The following is a 19,064-nucleotide window of genomic DNA, read 5'->3' as shown; positions in this document are numbered from 1 at the left end:
ACACGGCAGTACAAAGCACAGAGAAGATGCAGGTTAGAAGGTGAATGTCCCATCGTGAGGGTCGGGAGCCAACTGGAGAGGGACTCTGAACAGGGAGCCCCCGATGGCCTATCCTTTCTGCGCTCTGTCAGCCTTGGGTGTAGCTGGCCCACCTCACTGCACTAAAGATACTGGGACCCCCAAAAACGTATATGAGCAAAGCATGTATGCACAGGGTTGGGAGAGTTCATGAATCTAAGCCAGTATTTCCTCCTTTGACGGACGAGAAGACAGACCCAGACAGGGCCAGCCTGGGATGGCGGCTAGCAGATGATTTACCCAGCATCCTGTCCACCCTCCAGCCGCTAACGCTGGGCCAGGAATACTCTGAGATTGGTTCTCGGCCCAGGCTCTCATCATATCCTTCCCCACCCCATAAAGAAAGAGCCTTACAGGTTCTTGGTGCCCAATTATGCCCCTTCCAGGACAGTTTTATTGGTGCCATTTGTTAAAGGCCTTTCCCATCAGTCCCCGAGCTTTGCCTTCCTTTCTTGAGAAGGCAATTGTTTTCTGATCCTGGCCCCAAGGGCAGCAGCAGACCTCGGTCTGATGCTGCTGCAACACATCTGGGTCTAGCTCTGAGGAACCAGAGGAGGCAGGAGGGCCAGGTTTGTGTGTGGAAGGCAGGCAGGGCCCCGGCTGGCTAGAAATGTGTGGGCAAGGTGAGGCAGCCCTGTGTGCACCCCAGTGCCGGTGCCCAGGGTCAGGGCGGTAAAATCAGAGATCCTGAGAGAGAAGCCCTTAGGCCAAAGAACTGTATGGGGGAGGCCAGGGCAGAGCCCAGGGAGGCTGCAGAGGGGCAGTGTGTGTGCAGATAGCCCAAGGTGGGGATCCACATGTGCGGGGGCCTTTGGTGAGTGTGTGGCTATGCCTCCTTCCCTGCGTTGATCTGCATGCCTGTGCCCCTGGCCTCCAGAGGCTGAGGAAACACACCTGGTGGGGGGCAGGGAGAGGATGGGAAGGAAACTCAACTGGAAGTGGTGGAGGCCTCAGAGCCCACATCCTGTGGGAGGGGCTGTCAAGAGGCCCGGCTGTCCTGTCAGCTGTCCTCACAGCTGCTGGAGTGACAGTCCTCTAGGGGCAGATGGTCCTCTGGGAGAAGGTGGCCCGGAGGCTAGGAGGTGGGATTGGTCTTGCCAAATCCAGGATCAGGAGGCCTGGGTTGGGCGCCGCCCCCCCTCCTCCTCCATCAGCAACAGGCGGCGCCGACCAGCCTCATAGTCGGCCTCGTCCACGCTGACCAGCAGGCGGACCGCCTCCCGGCCCACAGCCTCGCGCAGGGCCTCAGTCAGGAACACGCCCCGCAGGGCCTGCAGCAGGGCGCCACTCAGGTAGTCACCCCAGAAGGCGTCCAGATAGGAGAGCTCCGAGAACTTGATGTCACACACCACAGAGCCCAGGTCCCGTGAGCGCAGCACTGCGGTGGCCTGCCCAAACACATCCAGCTGCCGCGCCAGCGCCTGGGGCCTCCGGGACGCCACACCCTGCTCCAGGGCTGGCCCGTGCTCACAGTACTCTGCTCGCACCCGGAGCCGGATGTCTGCAGGGCAAAGAGGGACTCGTCAGGGAGGGGGTCGAGAACCCACAGACACACTGTGCAGGGGGACTGGCACCCTTCCTCCCGCAGGCTCCACCCGTGGGCTCCTCCCTCTGCCCCGTGGATTCAGCCTGCCCCCGTTGGTTCCCCCTTCCACTAACCACACCTAAGTAAGGGTGAAGACCTCCCCAAGGCCTCTGTCACCTCCCTGACCTCCCGTCCTCCTCCCCCCAGAGTGCTCCACAGCAGCCTCAGTGGCTCCTGGCTGCTCCTCCCACCACCAGGCAGGTGCAGCCTCAGCCCTGTGCCCCACCCCCACCAGGGACGCTCTTTCTCCAGGTCTCACAAGACTCTCACTCCCTCACTTCCTTCAGGTCTTTGCTCAAATGCCACCTTCCCAACCAGCCTATTTAAAGCTTTACACCGCCCTCTCCAGCATCCCCAGTTCCCTACACCCTGCTCTATTTTTCTCCAAGGTGTTTATCACCTTCGAACCTACTCTAGCCTTCGTTACTATCACGCTCATCATCTGTCTCCCCTCCTCCCCACCTCCGTGAGCTTCCTGAAGGAAGGGGTTTGGTCTGTTTTATTCACTTGTGTAACCTGTGACACACAGCAGGTGCTGAATGCATAGTTGCTCAAAGAACCAGTGAATGAACAAATAGACTTGCCTTTAGGCAACCAGTCTCACAGCCCTCCAACAATGAATTCATGTGGGGTCAACCACATCCACCCACCTACCCAAGCAAGCCCCAGTGGATGAGGGTCCCCACCAGGCCCAGGAGACTGGAACTGTGCTGGTTCTACTGGGAACCAAACACTCTCTTTCCACAGAGGCTGTTAAGATGGCGGGACATAAGCTTGGAGCTGCTGGGGGCCATTGTGCCACCAGGAGGGGAGAGAATGAAGTCTACAAAGGGTCAAGGGCAGAGGGAAAAAGGTTCCTGCATTCATTCCATGAGCCTGGATCACACCATGCCTGCATGAGTTAGAATCAATTCTCTTTTTTGCATAGGTCAGTTTGAGTGGGATTTCTATCACTTGCAACCAAATGTTCTGCCCAATACAACCCTGACCACAGCTGCCCAAATGGGGTGGCAACTCTGCACGGGGGGCAGGACGTAAGATTTCTGAGGCTACCCCTGCAGATGTGACCTGGGGCCTATCACCTCCCCTCAGGGATTACTGAGTTCCTGCCTGTGAAGTCAGGCTAGTAACAGTACCTCCTCCCGACACACAAGGCTGCCCTAAGGATCACCTGGAATGGAAACAGCAGCCAGCACTCAGAGCACTGACTACCTGCCCGGCACGATGCCCCGTGCTTGACTCAGGTGACATTTAATCCACCAGCAACCCTGTGAGGCAGGCCTGTTATCATACCCAATTTATAGATGACGAAATTACAGAGAAGTGAAGTGACTTGCCCAAGGTCACATGGCCAGGCAGTGCTTGATAAAGGTCATTTCATCTCCCATGGCCCAAAGAGCTGGCTTCTGGGTCAGAGCTGATTCCCACCCAGGAGGCTTCGGGTGCTAGCTGCGTGACCTAAGACATGACCTCTCAGAGCCAGGTCCCTGCCTAAACCTGGACAATCCCTGTTGCAGAGAGCTGCTAGGAGGATTATAGAGAACAGCTAAAAAGGAACCAGGTAGCACTGTGCCTGGCGTCCAGTGGGACCCCAAGAATGACAGCCACCAACAGCTCAGATGTGCCAAGTGTCTGAGCCTCGGGGATTCAGCAGGATCACCCAACAACCTGCGGGGCAGTGGTCACCTTCAACTCATCTGTCAGATGAGGAAACTGCAGCTCTGGGAGGGAAAGTCAGGTGTCCTGGACTCCCCTCACCTTTCACAGGTGTTAGCAGCAAAGTCCCTGCTTCCCCAGAACAATGTCTCCACACCACCCACTTCCTCCTCCCCAACTCAAACCCCAAACCCTTCCTTTTCCTGCCTCAAGGGGAGCCCCGCCCTCTCCACTTGAGGCCCAGGGAAGCCTGCCAGTCTTGGCCCCCAGGTTCTCCATCTTGAAGACAACATGACACCTCCAGGCCCACCTCCTTGACTCCTACAGTGTCTGACCACGCACGCCCTCCCTCGGGTGTGGGCCAGGGAGCAGGGGGCCGGGAGAAGCAGCACCTGTCCAAGGCCACACAGGGGCTGGGCAGCGGCAGAGGCACAGAGCCAGGTGGTGGAGTCCACAGACCTCGAGGTGAGTCCCGGCTCTGCCACTCTCTAGCTGTGGGGCCTTGGGCATGTGACCTCACCTGTCTGAGCCTCAGTTTTCCCATCTGAAAAACATAAACAGACAAACAAGAGGTCCCTGCTGCACTGTGGGGTCATGAAGATTAAATGAGGCAACTTGTAAAGTGACCCAGGGCCTATGACACAAAAAACACCCAGAAACAGGAACTGTGGTTTCAACACCCACCTCTCCCCCACAGCCCCTACCCAGGCCTTGCTCTCTCTTGCCTGGGCCCAAGCCAACCTCCTCCCTCAATCCCCACTATGTCCTCCCATAGCCTGCCCTCTAGCCACAATGGAGGTGCTTCTCTGCACAAGCCTTACTCAGGCAAGAAATGGTCTGTCCTGACAGAGACTGGAGAAACCCTGAGAATATGGCCCCTGGACACCCTTTCAGCTCCGTAATAAGGCCACTCCTGAGGTTCACCCTTCAGCCAAAGATTGAACAGGCCCATGGAACAAAACAAGACTAAGGGGTGCGCCAGCCCTGGGGCAGGGACTGGAGGCAGGAGGGAACAGAAAAGCTGGTAATAGGAAACCCAGAGTTGAGAAGGGAAAGTGTTGACATGTCATGGGGTTAAGTGATATCATACAACAATGGACATACTAATTGTTCGATGAGAAATTAGTTTGTTTTGTAAACCTGCATTTAAAGTTCGATTTAAAAAAAAGAAATGGCCTATCTACCTTCTCTGCCCAGAACGCCCTATTCACCCAAGGCCCAGCCCACAAAAGCCCACATCTCTGCCCAGCTTGCCCCTCTCAGCACAGATCCCTGTGGTCCTGTGAAGTGAACGATCTAACTGTTCACCCAGAGCGCCCACCACATGGGAGAAGGATAGATGGCAGGTGCCAGGGCAGTCATGTGCATCTCACGCTTCCATTCAATGGGTATTTACTGCACACTGAGCACACAGGGGTGGGAGGAGAAGGAGGCACATGACCCGTAGTTATGGAGTACTCCCCACACTGGGCCCCACTCAAGGCTGCCCCTCTGTGCCCACCTGATCCTCAGAGCATTTTCATTATCCCCATATTACATGTGAGGAAATCCTGTGCCGCACCACAGTCCAATCTCCCATCTGGAAACACAATCATGGTTCAGAAAGAGGACCGACAGGCTGCAATGGGGAGAGGAGAGTACGTGCCGTGTCTGACCCAGTGCTCCATCCCTGGCCCTGGATCACCTGCTTTGCACACACTCTCCCCCGCCCCTACTCCACACCATGAATTAACGACGGCTGACACTTATGCTACCCTCGCCACGGGCTGGCACAGCACTACACACGTCACAGGTACTGGCCCCCTTTTGATCCTCCCAGCAGCCTTAAGAGATGATGCTGTTATTATCCCCTTTTGGCAGATGGGGAAAAGGAAGTATGGAGATTGAGTCACCTGCCCAACGCTATACGGGTAGAAGTGGCAAAGCTGGAGTTCTGACCAAGGTGCTGGCTCCAGGGCCCGGCTCTTAAGCACCCCTATCCTGTTGGCTGCCTCTCACATACAACACGTGTACATGAAAATACATACGTACACAAACACATAATTAAGGACTTCCTGAGGGCCAGGAGAGAAAATTACACAGAGCAAGCTATGATTTAGATTGAAAGGATCAGAGACGACCTGAGGAAATGACATTTACAACGAAGCATGAAGGATACGGTTTAGACAGGAAGACACGGAAGAAGGGAAGAGCAGCATTCCCAGAAAAGAGAACAGCACATGAGAAAAGTCCAGAAGCAGAAAATGAACTTGGGCGCTCAGACTTGAGGGGCTAGTGTAGCCGGAACGTGCAGGAAGAGGAGGACACAGAAGGGCAGGGGCCAGGCCACACCCTGGTGGGCCAGGTCAGGGTCTGGTCTCAGGCAGTGGTAGGGCACCAGTTTGGAGTCTGGGGCCTCTGGAGGTTGCAACTCCCTGTACCCCAAAGGCTGCCCCTGAGGCTGCTGGATAAAGGATAACCAGTGGGGCTGTGGTGAGGATTACAGGATTGAATGCAAGTAAAGAGCTTAGGCTCTTAGTGCATCCTCCAGGTGTAGCAGCAAGGACACTACCTTCTGACTTTACCGGACATAGCTCTAGCCACTCTGCAGAAGCAGCAGGTTGATCAGGACCAAGGCCATGGCAGTCGTCGGGGAGAGCAGAAGGATGGTGGCAGCAGAGACAGAAGCAAAGGGACTGGTCCAGGAGTGGCAGTGAGGGGGAGGCAGGAAGAACGCCCAGCACCCTGTGACATGGGCTGGGAAAGCCTGAATTGTTTTCTTGGGCCAGGAACACCAAGCATCTGCTGACATCCTACTCCACTCTGGCAGCTGTGGGGAAATGCTCCTGCCCTTGGGTCACGGGTGAAGGGTCTATGCATTCATGGAGGAGGAGGGTCCTGCTTTCTGCACTCAGAGGGGCCCCAACATTCTCTTTCCCCCAGCCCCATTCCCTGTCATTCCCTCTTAGGGGTCACAATGGGATGCAGAAGGAAGGTGGGGGAGGTTCCCAAAAGGGGCCTGAAGTGCAATTAATCACTTTCGTGTATGGCCTTTCCAGCCATGGGCTTGTAACTCCCACCGAAGTGCTTGTGTGATAGGGTAACTGTGGCCTAATAAGGAGATTGGTCAGTTTTGTCTTAAAAGAGGGCCAATTTCAGAGAAGGGAGAAGGAGCCCACCACCAAGGAAGGAGAGACCAGCAGGGGAGACGCTGCAGCAGAAGACAGCGAGGCAGGCTTCCACACCCACAGAGAGAGAAAGCTGAGTGCCTTTGGGCAGGGACTGAAGCACAGTACCCAGTGAATGGGGAGAGGCTAGCCTGATGGAAGAGCTGTACCCTGAGTATTCTTGAGCCTGAATTTTAACTGTTACTTCCTTAGCAAACCCCATAATTTAGAGTTCGGTGTGGCCACTGTAATGAATTATCAAACCCCAGCAGAAAAGTAGAGAGTGCTGTGTGAGGGACGGTTGGTGTCAGAATTGGTAAAGATGGCAGAGAAAGGAGGCATGTCTGACCTCTGCCTGTAGGAATCAGCCGTGGGCTGTTGATTTTGGTTCTCCTTCCCCCTTGTGGGGTTGAAGGAGGTCAGATAACTCCCGCAAGCCATTTTCACAGGGACTATGAGCAAGATATGAGGGTGCAGGCGCTAGGCCTGGTGAGCAACCTTGTGTGTTAGATCTTGTGCTGGGTGTGGCCAGGGACTCAGTGAAGAACCTCACTCACACCTGCCCTCCAGAAGTTCCTAGTAAGGTGGGCTGGGTACAAGGAGGAACCATGTTCCCCACAGCGCTGCTGGGGAGTTTCCGGCCTTGGGATTGAGGGCAGCATGTGCTTCCACAGTAAGACATCTGCTCCTCTGCTACCACCCTAGGACCAGCTGCCACCCTCCTCTGGGCCCCTGTGGGAGCGCCTTCCTTCCCAGCCTCCTGCCTCCACTCTTGCCTTGCTCCTGTCTCTTCCTAATGGAAGAAGACAGTACTTCCTAGAAAGTGATCTTGGGGAAAAAAAGTAAAATAAAACATCACAGCTGAATCTGATCAAGCCTCTCTAGATCCAGCTACCAATTTTCAGGAAAGAGAGAGGCAGCCAGGGGAACACGTTCAATCAATCCTACTGCAGGACGCAATCAGCAAAATCCAGTTTTTGGGAAACTCCACAGGACAAGGGAAACTCCGCAGGACACCTGGTTTCAAGAAATACAATGACGATGCAGAGGAGAAAAAGCTGAGAAAAAGAGGGTAGGAGAATTCTACAGATCAGGTGAGAATAAAAGACAATATTTATGAGACAATTTCAACACTGACTAGGTATTTGATAGCAAGGGGTTGTTAATTTTTTTTTTTTTTTTGGTGTGATAATGGTTTTGTTTTGCTTTTTTCAAAAGTTTTTATCTGTTAGTGATATACAGTGAATATAGGGATGAAATAAGAAAACACCAGGAATTGACTCCCAAATGATGATCCCAAAACATGGCCAGCGGAACGAGATCAGCCCCGAGTTGACAGTTATTAAAGCATGATGATGAGACATGGGGGTTAACTATACCAGTCTATCTAGATGCTTCTGGGTATTTTCCAGAGGAAAAAAGTTGGAAGAAGGAAAAAAAAAAAAAGGAAAGCTGATCCTGTCATTCAAACCCTCCAATTGCTTTCCATCATTTAAAACAAATAGTAAACCTCTTGCCCAGGGGACAAGGCCCTGTAGGACCTGCCCCTGGCTGCTGCTCCCATTCTTACCTCCTATGAGTCACCCCCATGTTCAACTCGCTCCACTCCAGCCTCCTGGCTGTTCCCTGACCACCACTGGCCCACCCCGACCTCGGGCCTTTGCTCGGCTGGTCCCTCTATCTAGAACACTCTGCTCAGCCATCCACATAGCTTGTTCCCTCCCTTTAGGCAGTTCTCTTCCCTGGGAGGCCTTCCTAGATCATCCTAACATGAAAGCTGGGTGCACATAAAATAGCATTTTCCACCACTCCCTACTCCTGCCCTGCTTTGTCTTCTCCACAGCCGACCTCTGAAATATCTGTCTCCTGGCTTTCTCCTCTCACCAGAACACACGCTCCAGGAGGGCAGGGGCCTCTTATCCCTGCAGTGCTCAGCACATAGTAAAACCAAAACAAAACCAAACCCGCTGCCATTGAGACGATTCTGACTCATAGCGACCCTACAAGACAGAGTAGAACTGCCCCATAGGGTTTCCCAGGAATGACTGGTTAGCTGCCAAGCTCTTAAGCACCGTGCCACCAGGGCTCCAGCACATAATAGGTGCTCTATAAATACAGATGGAATGAACGCAAAAACAAAAATGGACTTTGGAAGACGAGTTTCAGCCCAGCTCTGCCTCAGCCACTCATCATCACTCAAGACTAGCAACTTCCTTTCCCTCAGCCTGTTTCCTCCTTTGCACAATGGGGACGTCACTTCTACATCAATGGCTGTCTTGAGAACTCAGTGCGGAACACACCCAAGCACAGTACCCGGTGGACGGCCCTGTGCCCAAGCCTGGTATCCCCCAACCCCCCCTTCCTCACACACTCGGGAGCTTAGTCTAGAGTTCTGTCCCCCAAGAGTGCAGCTAGCTGACACTCCCAGCTGTCACAGGTGAAGCAGGGGAAGAACAGCAGGCCCCTTTAGAGTCAGGTCAGGAGGGGCTCCTTCCAGCCTGGGGACTAGGCCTCACTAAGGGTGAGCCATCCCCACTTGTCAGAGGGGAAAACTGAGGTCCAAATGGGAGAGCCTCCCTCTAGCCCCACCCTGCCTGGTGAGTCAGCAGTCAGACCTGCTCGTCTTCCCTCCCTGCCACAAGACGCAGCCACACCCCAGTGAACCACCTCCCTGCCCCGACCCAGCCCTCAGAAAAGAGACCTGAACTCTCAGCTTGGCAGGCACTGACTCCCTTTACCCATCCAGCAGCACAGCCAACCTGGTGGCTCTGGCAATTACCGCCTGAATTGGGGAGTGTCACAATCAGGCAGCCACCCAGGAGCTGTCTGAGGACACGGGGCTAGCCCCATTGGTCTCATCCATAAAGAGGGTGTGACAATGGAAGGAGGCAGGTATGCATGCTTTGTGGGCTGGGGACTTCTGCAGATGGTCAAGGTCTTCCAGGGGACCCAAGCTGTCCACAGCCTACATCTTCCAGGCTCTAGTTAGGCATACCCCGGCCTAAGCATCCCACCTGAGCATCCCACCAGCTCTTCCTTGGTCTCCTGACCACCAGCTTCCAGGTGGGCCTCCTCCCCAGAACCCTTTCCACCTCTGCACTTACTGCTCCCTCTGCCTTCCTCCCTCTTCCCCCAAGGTGACCCCACATGCCCACCCCCACATCCTTCAGTCTCAGTCCTCCTAGAGGTGCCTTCCCAGATCTGACAGGGCACACAACTCAGTCCCCTTCCCTGGCTTCGTCTGTCTTTAGCGCACTCATCCTTGACATCACATATTGGTTCTTTTGCGGGCGATCTGCCTCCCCAACCGTAAAATGCAAACTCTTCAAGGTCAGACCAATTGTGGGTCCTCAATGCCTAGAACAATGCCTGGCACAGGCTGTTACTCCATAATAAAAATCAGGTGAAGAAACAAGTGACCCCTTCCCTGCTCCCCAGCACCCCAGAATAAAGTCCAAACTTCCACCCAGTGTTCAGGGCTGCTACCTGCCTCATCTGCCCCTTACCCCACCCACAAAGCTTGTGTTCCCAACAGACTAAACCCTGAGCACATCCTACTACCTACACTTTGCATGTGTAGCTCCCTCGGCCGGGAATGCCCTTCCCCACATCCTCATCCAGCTTCCTCCAGCAGTCCTTGAGATCACTGCTCAGGGGGTACCTCCACAGAGAAACTGAGGCTGGCCAGAGATCTCCCCTGCACACGCCAAAGCCCGCAAGCTCACACCACTCATGGCACCCATTGCCACAATGGCCCAGCCACCACTTTCCTCGTCTGTCTCCCCTGCAGCCTGGGAGCTCTGAAAGCAGGGGGACCAGATGTGATCTGTATCCCTGGGCTTGCTCAACACAAAGGAGGGGGCACCGGAAATGTGTGTGTGAGAGGAGGGGATGCAGAGAGGGGAGGAATGAGGTAGGAGGATGGAGGGAGAAGCCCAGGCATGCCTGTATCCATCCCACAAAACCAGGTGAAATTTCTTGAAGGCAAGGTCTGAGCTCCCCCACAACCCAACCCTACCTATCTGTCTGCAGCTCCAGTCAGCCCAGTATCCAAAACAGTTCCTTATTTCCTTAGTCCACTCCCGTCACCCCCTCCAATACGGCTACCCCAAGCCTGGCCTCTGTCCTCTCCTTCCTGTTGAGCTGCACGGCCTCTTCACTCATTGTCCTGCTTCCACATTATTTAACCTACCCCACACACACCTAGCTGAGCAGGTTTTATACACCAGGCACTGTTCTAAACATGTTACAAATCTTAATCACTTACTAACTAGCTTTTTAGATAGTATCACAATTCCTTTAAAAGCACGTATCAGAGCACGTCACTCCCCTGCTTTATAGTGCTTCCTGTTGCACCTGAAATAAAATTCAAACTCCCACACACGCCAGGCCTGCCAGGCCCAGCTGCTTGGTGCCTGGTCCTCTCCACCTGCTCCCTGGCCCCTCCCCACACCACTGCCCACTGGCCACACTGATCCATGTCCTTCCCCTATTCAGTCACAGTCTCCCTCCCAGGGAGGCCCTCCCTGGCCACCCACTTTTAAGGAGCACTTATTCACTCTCTCCCCCATCACCCTGTTTTATCTCCCTCACTTCACTTAGCGTTTTCTAAGTGCTCTGCTGCACAGGTCCTGTCACCCAACTACAGGCAGAAGCCTTGCCTGTGCTCTTGCTGCTGTGTCCCCTGCCCCACGTGCACTGCATGGTAACAGCGAGAATAGGAGCAAACTTTTACAGGGCACATGCCCCCTGCCAGGCACTGTCCCAAGGTTACTAGATGAGTTTTTTCTCACAACCTAGTTGAGAGGTACTGTTATCAGTCTCATTTTACAGATGTGGCAGCTCAGAGAGGTTGAGTCACTCGCCCAAGGTCAGGGAGCTTGGAAGGGCCCAGGCCAGGATGTGACTAGGCAGCCTGGTCCCAGAGTCCTCGTTCTTTACCACACCATACTCCACCATTGCAGAAGAGGTGACTGCTGAAGAGTGAGCCTCTGCAATGTTTGCTGAATAAACAAATGACACTGGAGGCAAGTGATGGTCAGAGAAAGCTTTGTAGAGAAGGTGGCACACAAATTGATCCTTCAACTATGGACAGGATGTGGACCAGCAAGATGGCAACAGAAAGGACAGGTATTCCACTGCACCATATGGGTGGGTGAGAGCTGCTGCCCACCCCCTACATGAGTCATACCCCAAACACCAGTTTCCCCCACCCTCTGACTCCACGGCCTGCCCTGGGTACTATGAATGAACTTCTCAAGACCCCCAGACACCTACCACAGGTCACTTTGCCTTCTGAGGTGGGCTGGGCCGGCTCTCGCTGCTCTTGGGAGGCAGCTGGCGGCCCTCTCCGCCGCCGTCTGGCACCACCACTGGGCCGGCCCCGACTCCGCCGCTGCCGCTTGGTTGGGGGAGAGCCTGAGGAGAGAAAGGTGGGATGGGACAGAATGAGGAGCAAGTGACAGATGGGTGCCCAGAAAAGAGCTTGAGGCTGGTCTAGGTGCTGTGAGACCACGTTAGATGAGTTCCTCTGCCTCTCTGGGCCCCAGTGGCCCTGTTACAAGATGAGGAGTGCAACCTAGCATCATCTAGAAGGGCAAAGGAGCACGCTCAACCACCCCGCAGTTCCAGTCCCAGGGCTGAGCCTAGAAAAATCCTTGCACGCTCACACCAGGAACCAGCAGGACAACAGCCACTGGGGTACCAATTATAATCACAACAACTTAAAAACAATGTAAATGTCTGACAAGAGGAATCAGCACTCTAGAGTGATTTCCAGGATAGGTTGTCTAGTGAAATAAAGCAAAAAACAAAACAAGTATCTATAGTCTGCTACACTTTGTGCAACACAGAAAGGGAAATAAGAATATATACATATATTCTGTTATTTTTGCAAAACGAAACACCGGGAAGATAAGTTAGAAGTGGGGGGCAGGGGCGGTCAATGATAAAAATGAGGCTTCTCAGAACACCTTGAAACATAGTTTAGTCTTGACTCCTGTAACTGTTTTCCATGTTAGAAAAAAATTAAAAAGAAACCATAAAACTAAACACAAAGAAAAACAAACAAACCTAATTAGATATAATTGGCAACAAGAGAAAAGAATTTTCACGTAACTTGGAAAAACATTCTGACTGTACACATTCAGTGGGATACCCTCTGAGAACAAGAAGAACCACAGAGAAATCCTAACTTTAGCTCAGATGTAGTCAACAACAATATTGAGATTGCAATTTTGAAGCTATGCTATTACACTCTAAGACAAAGCAAGTAAATATCAATGTTATTAAAAACCAGTATTTCCGGTCTACAAAGAAAATATTCTAAATTCTATTTTGATAAGGAGCATCCGCAGTCTTAAAAGCTTGTAAGTGGCCATCTAAGACACTCCACTGGTCTCACCCCCTCTGGAGCAAGGGAGAATGAAGAAAACCAAAGGCACAAGGGTAAGATTAGTCCGTAGGACTAACGGACCACAACTACCATAGCCTCCACCAGACTAAGTCCAGCACGACTAGATGATGCCTGGCTATCACCACCCCGACTACTCTGACAGGCATCACAATAGAGGGTCCAGGACTGAGCTAGAGAAAAATATAGAAAAATCTAACTCATAAAAAAAGACCACACTTACTAGCCTGACAGACACTGGAGGAACCCTGACAAAATGGCACAGGACACCATTTCAGCTCAGTGATGAAGACACTCCTGAGGTTTACCCTTCAGCCAAAGATTAGAACAGGCCCATAAAACAAAATGAAGCTAAATGGAGACACCAGCCCAGGGGTTGGGATGAGAAAGCAGGAAGGGACACGAAAGCTAGTAACAGGGAACCCCAGGTCAAGAAGGGAGAGTGCTGACATGCCATGGGGTTGGTAACCAACGTCACAGAACAGTATGTGTGCTGTTTAATGAGAAGCTAGTGTGTTCTGTAAACCTTCATCTAAATTACAATACGGTTAAAAAAGGATCTTAATAAATGTAATTCTAAGTCTTAACACTGTGTACGTTTTGTCATTAAATGTCCACCCACACTCAAAAGGAAAAAAAAAATGGTATTTTCAGCGTAACAGGAGAAAGTCCCTGAAGTGTTCATTTTGACTTGAAAATACCAATATGAACTTCTTAAAAAGCACAGTTCCTTTCTTTCACTGAGAGAATCTAGAAATAATGTGCACACTCAGCACCCAGCTCTTGGCCTCCAGAAGAAACCAGAGGTCCTCGAGAAACAGCTGGTTCTAGGGCTGGGGAAGGGAAAGTACGAGGCAAGCCCAGGACACCTTGCTGTGCCACAATGCAGGAAGCACTCAAAGAACAAGACCCAGAAGTAGCCCATTTGAACATAACAAAGAATGACTAATAAACTACAGCATAGTAAACAAACGTGGAAGTCCATAGTGATACTCAAAATGAGAGAAAAAAGGAAAACTCTTGAAAGAATTCTAGCTAATACAGGTAGAAGAAGAAATAAGAATTAGAAAATCTGTATTTTGCAAACACCAGACTGCATCACCAACAGATGTTTAACCCACTGGGTGAACAGCTGTTGGGAAACAGGATGTGCCAAAATTATCACCCCATAGATGATTTACTAATGGTTAACGGAAAGAACGTTCTTTTAAATGGACAAACATGGCAGACACCACCTTAACCAAGTGATTACACTTTCCCTCTCCCAGTGGGAAAACCAGATCTTATGTGGCTCCTGATTTCCTCCGATATGAAGTACATGGCACCTCCGATGGCGATTCCTGCCACAATGTGTAACCAGGATCTAATCAAGTCTCTAGACCCCATACCCACTTACAGGAAATACCAGGGACAGAGGAACAAGTTAAAGGACACTGTTAGGAAACAATCAGACACAGAACAATCAGGACATTCTACAAAACCACCAGCTGGTTGGATCAGTAAACAGAGGTCAAGGCGGAAAAAAAAAAAGGTACTGGGAAGCAGAGTTCTGTCCCATATTAAGAAATTATACAGACATTAACAACTGACTCAACGGCATTGGGTTTGGTTTTTTTTTGGTAACAACTGACTGCAATACACGAACTATGAATGCACTCTGAAGTTGAGACACTCTCGGGGAGACCTGAAAATAGACCATTATGATACTAAAGAATTAATACTTCTTTTCTTAGGTATGATAATGGTCTTGTGATGGTATTAGACAATATCCTTCCTCTCAAGAGTTGCCTACCGCTGATTTAGGAGTAAAGTGTCCTGATGTCTACAGCTTACTTTCAAAAAGTTCAACAGGAAAACAAAACAACAAAAATCATCCATACGTACATACACGTGTAAAGCGTTAAGTGGCAAAATGTTAAAAATTGCTGAAACTAAGCAGAAGAGATGAGCCTGTTCGCTGTACCAAACTTTCAATTTCTCTGTATGTTTGAAAGTTTTACGTTAAAAAACTGGGTGGGGGGGGAGATTGGATAAACTAATTGCGGCACAGCAATTAAAGGAAACCAATTAGAGCTACTCACATCAACATGGTAAATCTCAGAAATATGGGGAGCAAAGACAACCAAGGGCAAAATAATATCCAAAATCTGTCATTTATAAGACTATAAAACCACATGAAACAATGTTACAAGTCGCTTCGGGACACAATAAAAAACATACTTGCCCACGCACATACACACATCAATAATGAGGCAGAAGGACTCCTGGGAGCCCTTCCCTAATAGGCCAGTATGGGTGCAGATGGAGGAAGGTTCACCCGGGTTCAGAAGGAAGAGAGAGGCACTGCCCTCACGCCCAACCCACTGGGCTCACCTGTCTCCCACTGGCCCTGCTGAGAATCTGAAGAACTGTTTGATTGGCGGCGGCGGCGGCGGCAGCGGCGACGACGGCAGCTGCTCTCTGTCCTCTTTGAAGAGCTGGAGGTGCCGTAGCTGTATCGTTCTGGAGACACTGGGGAAAGAGAAGGGAAAGAAGCATTCACAGCCTCCTCCCCTCCCAAGCCCAGCCCCCAGAATTGCACCTGACTCAGTGTCTACATTCCCCCAAGAGGCCAGAGTTCAGCTACCCACTTCCTCTCAAACACCTCCTGCCCAGCCCTCGCTCAAATGCCTTCTGAGATAGAAGACTCATCACCTCTTGAGGCTATCCAACCCGTCTCTACAGGAGCTTGAACTATCAAGGTTATTCTGAAGGCAGAATCACGGTCAGGATCCCTGCTATGGCCTTCACTGATTACCCAATCTCCCAATCTAAAGTGGCCTCCCCTCACTGTGCTGTACTCCCTACTCTCTGTCTCTTCCATTACTCTATTTTAGTTTTTCCATATGCGCCTTAAAAACAAGGATGATGAGATTACATCTCACATGCTTTGAATAGGTGATCAGGAGGTATCGGTCCCTGGAGAAGGACATCATGCTTGGTAAAGTGGAGGGTCAGTGAAAAAGAGGAAGACCCTCAACAAGATGGATTGACACAGTGGCTGCAATAATGGGCTCAAGGGTAACAACTGTGAGGATGGCGCAGAACCAGGCAGTGTTTTGTTCTGTCGTACACAGGGTCCCTATGAATCAGAGCTAGCTCAATGGCACCTAACAACAACGTGGTTATCTGCTGTCAAGTCGATTCCGACTCATGGCAACCCCATGTGTTTCAGAGCAGAAATGCTCCACAGGGTTTTCAAGGATGTGACCTTTCAGAAGCAGATTACCAGGCCTGTCTTCTGAAGTGCCTTTGGTGGGTTTGAACCACCAACCTTTTGGTAACCATATCTTACAACACAATACACGTTTATCCGTTTGTCTGATTCCCCCACTACACGCAAACTTAATAGAACACCTCATCTGTCAGCCTCCCACCCTGTATCCCCATTGCCTGGAAAACAGAAAGAGCTCAATTTTTACAGGCAGGCAAGCTGTTTAACTTCTCTAAACCTGCCACTTCCCCTGTAGAGGAGTGAAGATAACAGGACTTCTTCATGGGGTTATTAGGAGAATATAAAATAATTCACATGAAAAGCTTTTTAATATATCTGGCATGAAAAAAGCCCTCTGTAAGCAGTGGCCAGGAGCCCTTGTGGTGCAGTGGTTAAGCGTTCAGCTGCTAACCAAAAGGTCAGCAGTTCGAATCCACCAGTTGCTCCTTGGAAACCCTATGGGGCAGTTCTATTCTGTCCTATAGGGTTGCTATAGGTCAGAATCAACTCCAAGGCAATGGGTTTTTTTAATAAGCAGTAGCCATAATCATTGTTACTGATGCGGCAAAATCCTACAAGCTCACCTGTTCCAGAAACATACCTCTTTCCTCTAGTGTCCTGCTGATGCTCTGGGAGGAGAAAGGAGTGGGATGGGACATAAGCTGCCTGATATGACAGGGTCCATATCAGAGCACCATGGGAACCCAGCGGGGGCGGGGCAAAGCCCTCTTCTCAACCGAAGCCAGGCAGGCCCATCTGTCACCCTCCCATTCCGCTGTACCTGGCCGGCGCCTCTTGCGTGCCAGGTGCGGCAGCAGATCGTGGCGGGCCAGCACGCGCAGGAGGTGCCTCAGCAGTCGCAGGTTGCTCTCGTCGCACTGGCCGCGGCGCTCCAGCTCCAGCAGCAGCTCCAGGCCGCTGCGCGCGCAGGACAGGCCACCGGCGGCGCCAGGAGCCTCGTCCAGCAGAAAGGCCAGCAGCTCCAGCTCGCACTCGGTCAGCTGCCCGCCCACCACCTCGAACATGCGGTGCAGCGACAGCATCCCATAGTAGTCCAGACACTCATCCTCTTCCCAGCTCGGGACCGGGGTCGGCCCGGGCAGCTCCATACCCGGGGGAGGGGACGGGAACAAGCACGGAACTCAGGCCTAGAACCCACACCGGGGGCAGAGGGCAATGGTCAGCGGCGCGGGGTCCGGACCCCACCCTGACCAGTACGCCGGCTTCACTGCGCGCAGCTCAGCAGGGCCACCCCCACACCCCAACCGTTTCAGCCTCCCCCCTCCCTCGAAAAGAAATGGTATCGCCCGAGGTCCCCTAGTAACAAGTCGAGACGCCGAACCCTACAAGTGCTCCGACCACTGGGGCCAGGTAACCCTGGACGCCCCTCCCCAGGTGGTACGTTCCAAACCAACCTCCGGAACCCACTGAGTGCTTCCGTCCGGGCACGCCTCGGGACCTCCTGGGACACCCTGCCCACTGCCTTTGACTCTGGGTACTGCTGACCGGATGTGCCCCTTGGGGTCCGTCGAGTGGTACCGTCCGACCGTGCCCCACGGCCTCACTCAAGTGGTACTATCCGAAAGTAACCCTCCGCACCCTACAAATGGGACCGACCAAGCAGCCCTTTGCTCCACACCAAGTGGTACTGTCCGAACCCGAACCCTCGCCCTGTAGGGGCCGCACCGCCTCTCCCTGGAGCCCAGGTTGGTTCCCTCTACCACCCACCTATCTCCCTTAGGCCTGTCTGGCTCCTCACCGGACTCAGCCGTCAAGACGACTCCTGGGCGACGGCCGCAGCCACTTGTTTTGGACCTTTCTGGCACCTTCTCTATTATTACGCCTGCGTCACCTCGCCCCTCCTCCTGCCCCAACTCGCGCAGGTGCGACCGCCACGCCCCTTCGGCGCACGCGCAGAGCAAGGCCCCAAGCCCCGCCCCTGCCGAGCCTCCGCCCCACCGCGAACGGAAGCGTCTTTGCCTGCCAGTGCTACGCCTGCGCAGAGCGAGAGCAGCGCCGCAACTGGGCTGGTTTTGGTATCCTGCTGCAAAGGCGCTGGATCCCTGGCGGTGCAGTGGTTACGAGCTCGGCTGCTACCCAAAAGGTCGGCAGTTCAAACCCACCGGCCATTCCTTAGAAATCCTATGGGTCAGTTCTACTCAGTTCTTGAGGGTCGCTTGAGTCGTAATAGACTGGACGGCAACGGGTTTGCAGAGGCGCTACTGCCCGCCCATGACTTAAGCCTCCGGGTCTGTATCACCCCACACAACGACCTGCTGGGAATACTCATCTCACGGACTACAACCGCCTCCTGATCCCGACCTAGACGCCCACGTTACCACTGCCCCCAGCTGCCCACTGCAGAAGACCACAATTACGATCGTTTCGGCTCCAGTAACGCTTTATAATCGGTACTAGGACACCCTTCCGTTCACCCCTCTGTTAGATTATCTCCACTCCTAATGGCAACCAGGAACCGACATCTCAGCTGTGCCTTCTCATGATGGCGACCTGAACACCTCCCACCCAACAGATATCTTCCACCTATACGTTCCTTCCCCTGATTGATACCAAGATACCCCCATCACATGTTAGGAACAGAAACCCCTCTCGATACGTCCTTCCTGATCGCAATAGGCCACTACATCCCGACTGTGCCCCTCCAGATGGCGTCTATCACCACCCATTAACGTGTTCCAATCTCTGCCCTCCAGGATCACAGGGCCACCTAGACGCCCACACCCTAACCTGCACCTACGAGTCACACTCTGGCAGGAGCGGGTTCCTGTCAGGGGAGCCGGCGTCAAGGCTCTAACGTCTGCGAATCTCCCCGCGGCCGGACCTTGGGCGTGGCGGTCGTACCGCCTCTGTCTTAGGTGACTCAAGATCAGAGCCGGCACGTGCCTTACAACAAGTCTCCTCCTCGGATCAGTT

The 19,064-nt window shown here is 52.6% G+C and overlaps 1 protein-coding gene across 5 annotated transcripts; it reads right to left on the bottom strand.

Annotated features, from left to right (window-relative positions):
- Nucleotides 1-363: 363 nt before the first annotated feature.
- DEDD2 (death effector domain containing 2) lies at nucleotides 364-18,025 on the bottom strand. 5 transcript variants are annotated; one of them, XM_049901215.1, is made up of 7 exons: nucleotides 17,859-18,025; nucleotides 16,912-17,278; nucleotides 16,715-16,759; nucleotides 15,251-15,388; nucleotides 11,743-11,883; nucleotides 3,840-3,863; nucleotides 364-1,579 (listed from the first exon to the last, which is right to left on the bottom strand). In XM_049901215.1, exons 2-7 carry the CDS (start codon nucleotides 17,237-17,239, stop codon nucleotides 1,188-1,190), a joined length of 1,068 nt encoding a protein of 355 aa, XP_049757172.1. In that variant the 5' UTR covers nucleotides 17,240-17,278; nucleotides 17,859-18,025; the 3' UTR covers nucleotides 364-1,187. The 5 variants fall into 5 exon arrangements, with proteins under 5 accessions (XP_049757172.1, XP_049757171.1, XP_049757173.1 ...); XM_049901214.1 differs by having other exon boundaries at nucleotides 366-1,579; nucleotides 17,890-18,025; XM_049901216.1 differs by lacking the exon at nucleotides 3,840-3,863 and having other exon boundaries at nucleotides 370-1,579; nucleotides 17,890-18,025.
- Between the last annotated feature and the right edge of the window lie 1,039 nt (nucleotides 18,026-19,064).

Source organism: Elephas maximus, chromosome 11 (assembly GCF_024166365.1).
Source record: "Elephas maximus indicus isolate mEleMax1 chromosome 11, mEleMax1 primary haplotype, whole genome shotgun sequence".
Lineage (NCBI taxonomy): Eukaryota > Metazoa > Chordata > Mammalia > Proboscidea > Elephantidae > Elephas > Elephas maximus.
The sequence above is the reverse complement of the archived record's forward strand: the minus strand, read 5'-3'. Positions and strand labels throughout refer to the sequence as shown.

Excerpts from the sequence above, each read along its gene's own strand:
- DEDD2 (XM_049901215.1), bottom strand. The coding sequence starts at position 17,239 with ATGGAGCTGCCCGGGCCGACCCCGGTCCCGAGCTGGGAAGAGGATGAG. Across the intron at positions 16,760-16,911 it reads ACGCAAGAGGCGCCGGCCAG|AGCATCAGCAGGACACTAGA; the intron begins GTACAGCGGAAT and ends TTCTCCTCCCAG. Across the intron at positions 11,884-15,250 it reads GCAGGGCCAGTGGGAGACAG|GCTCTCCCCCAACCAAGCGG; the intron begins GTGAGCCCAGTG and ends TTCTCTCCTCAG.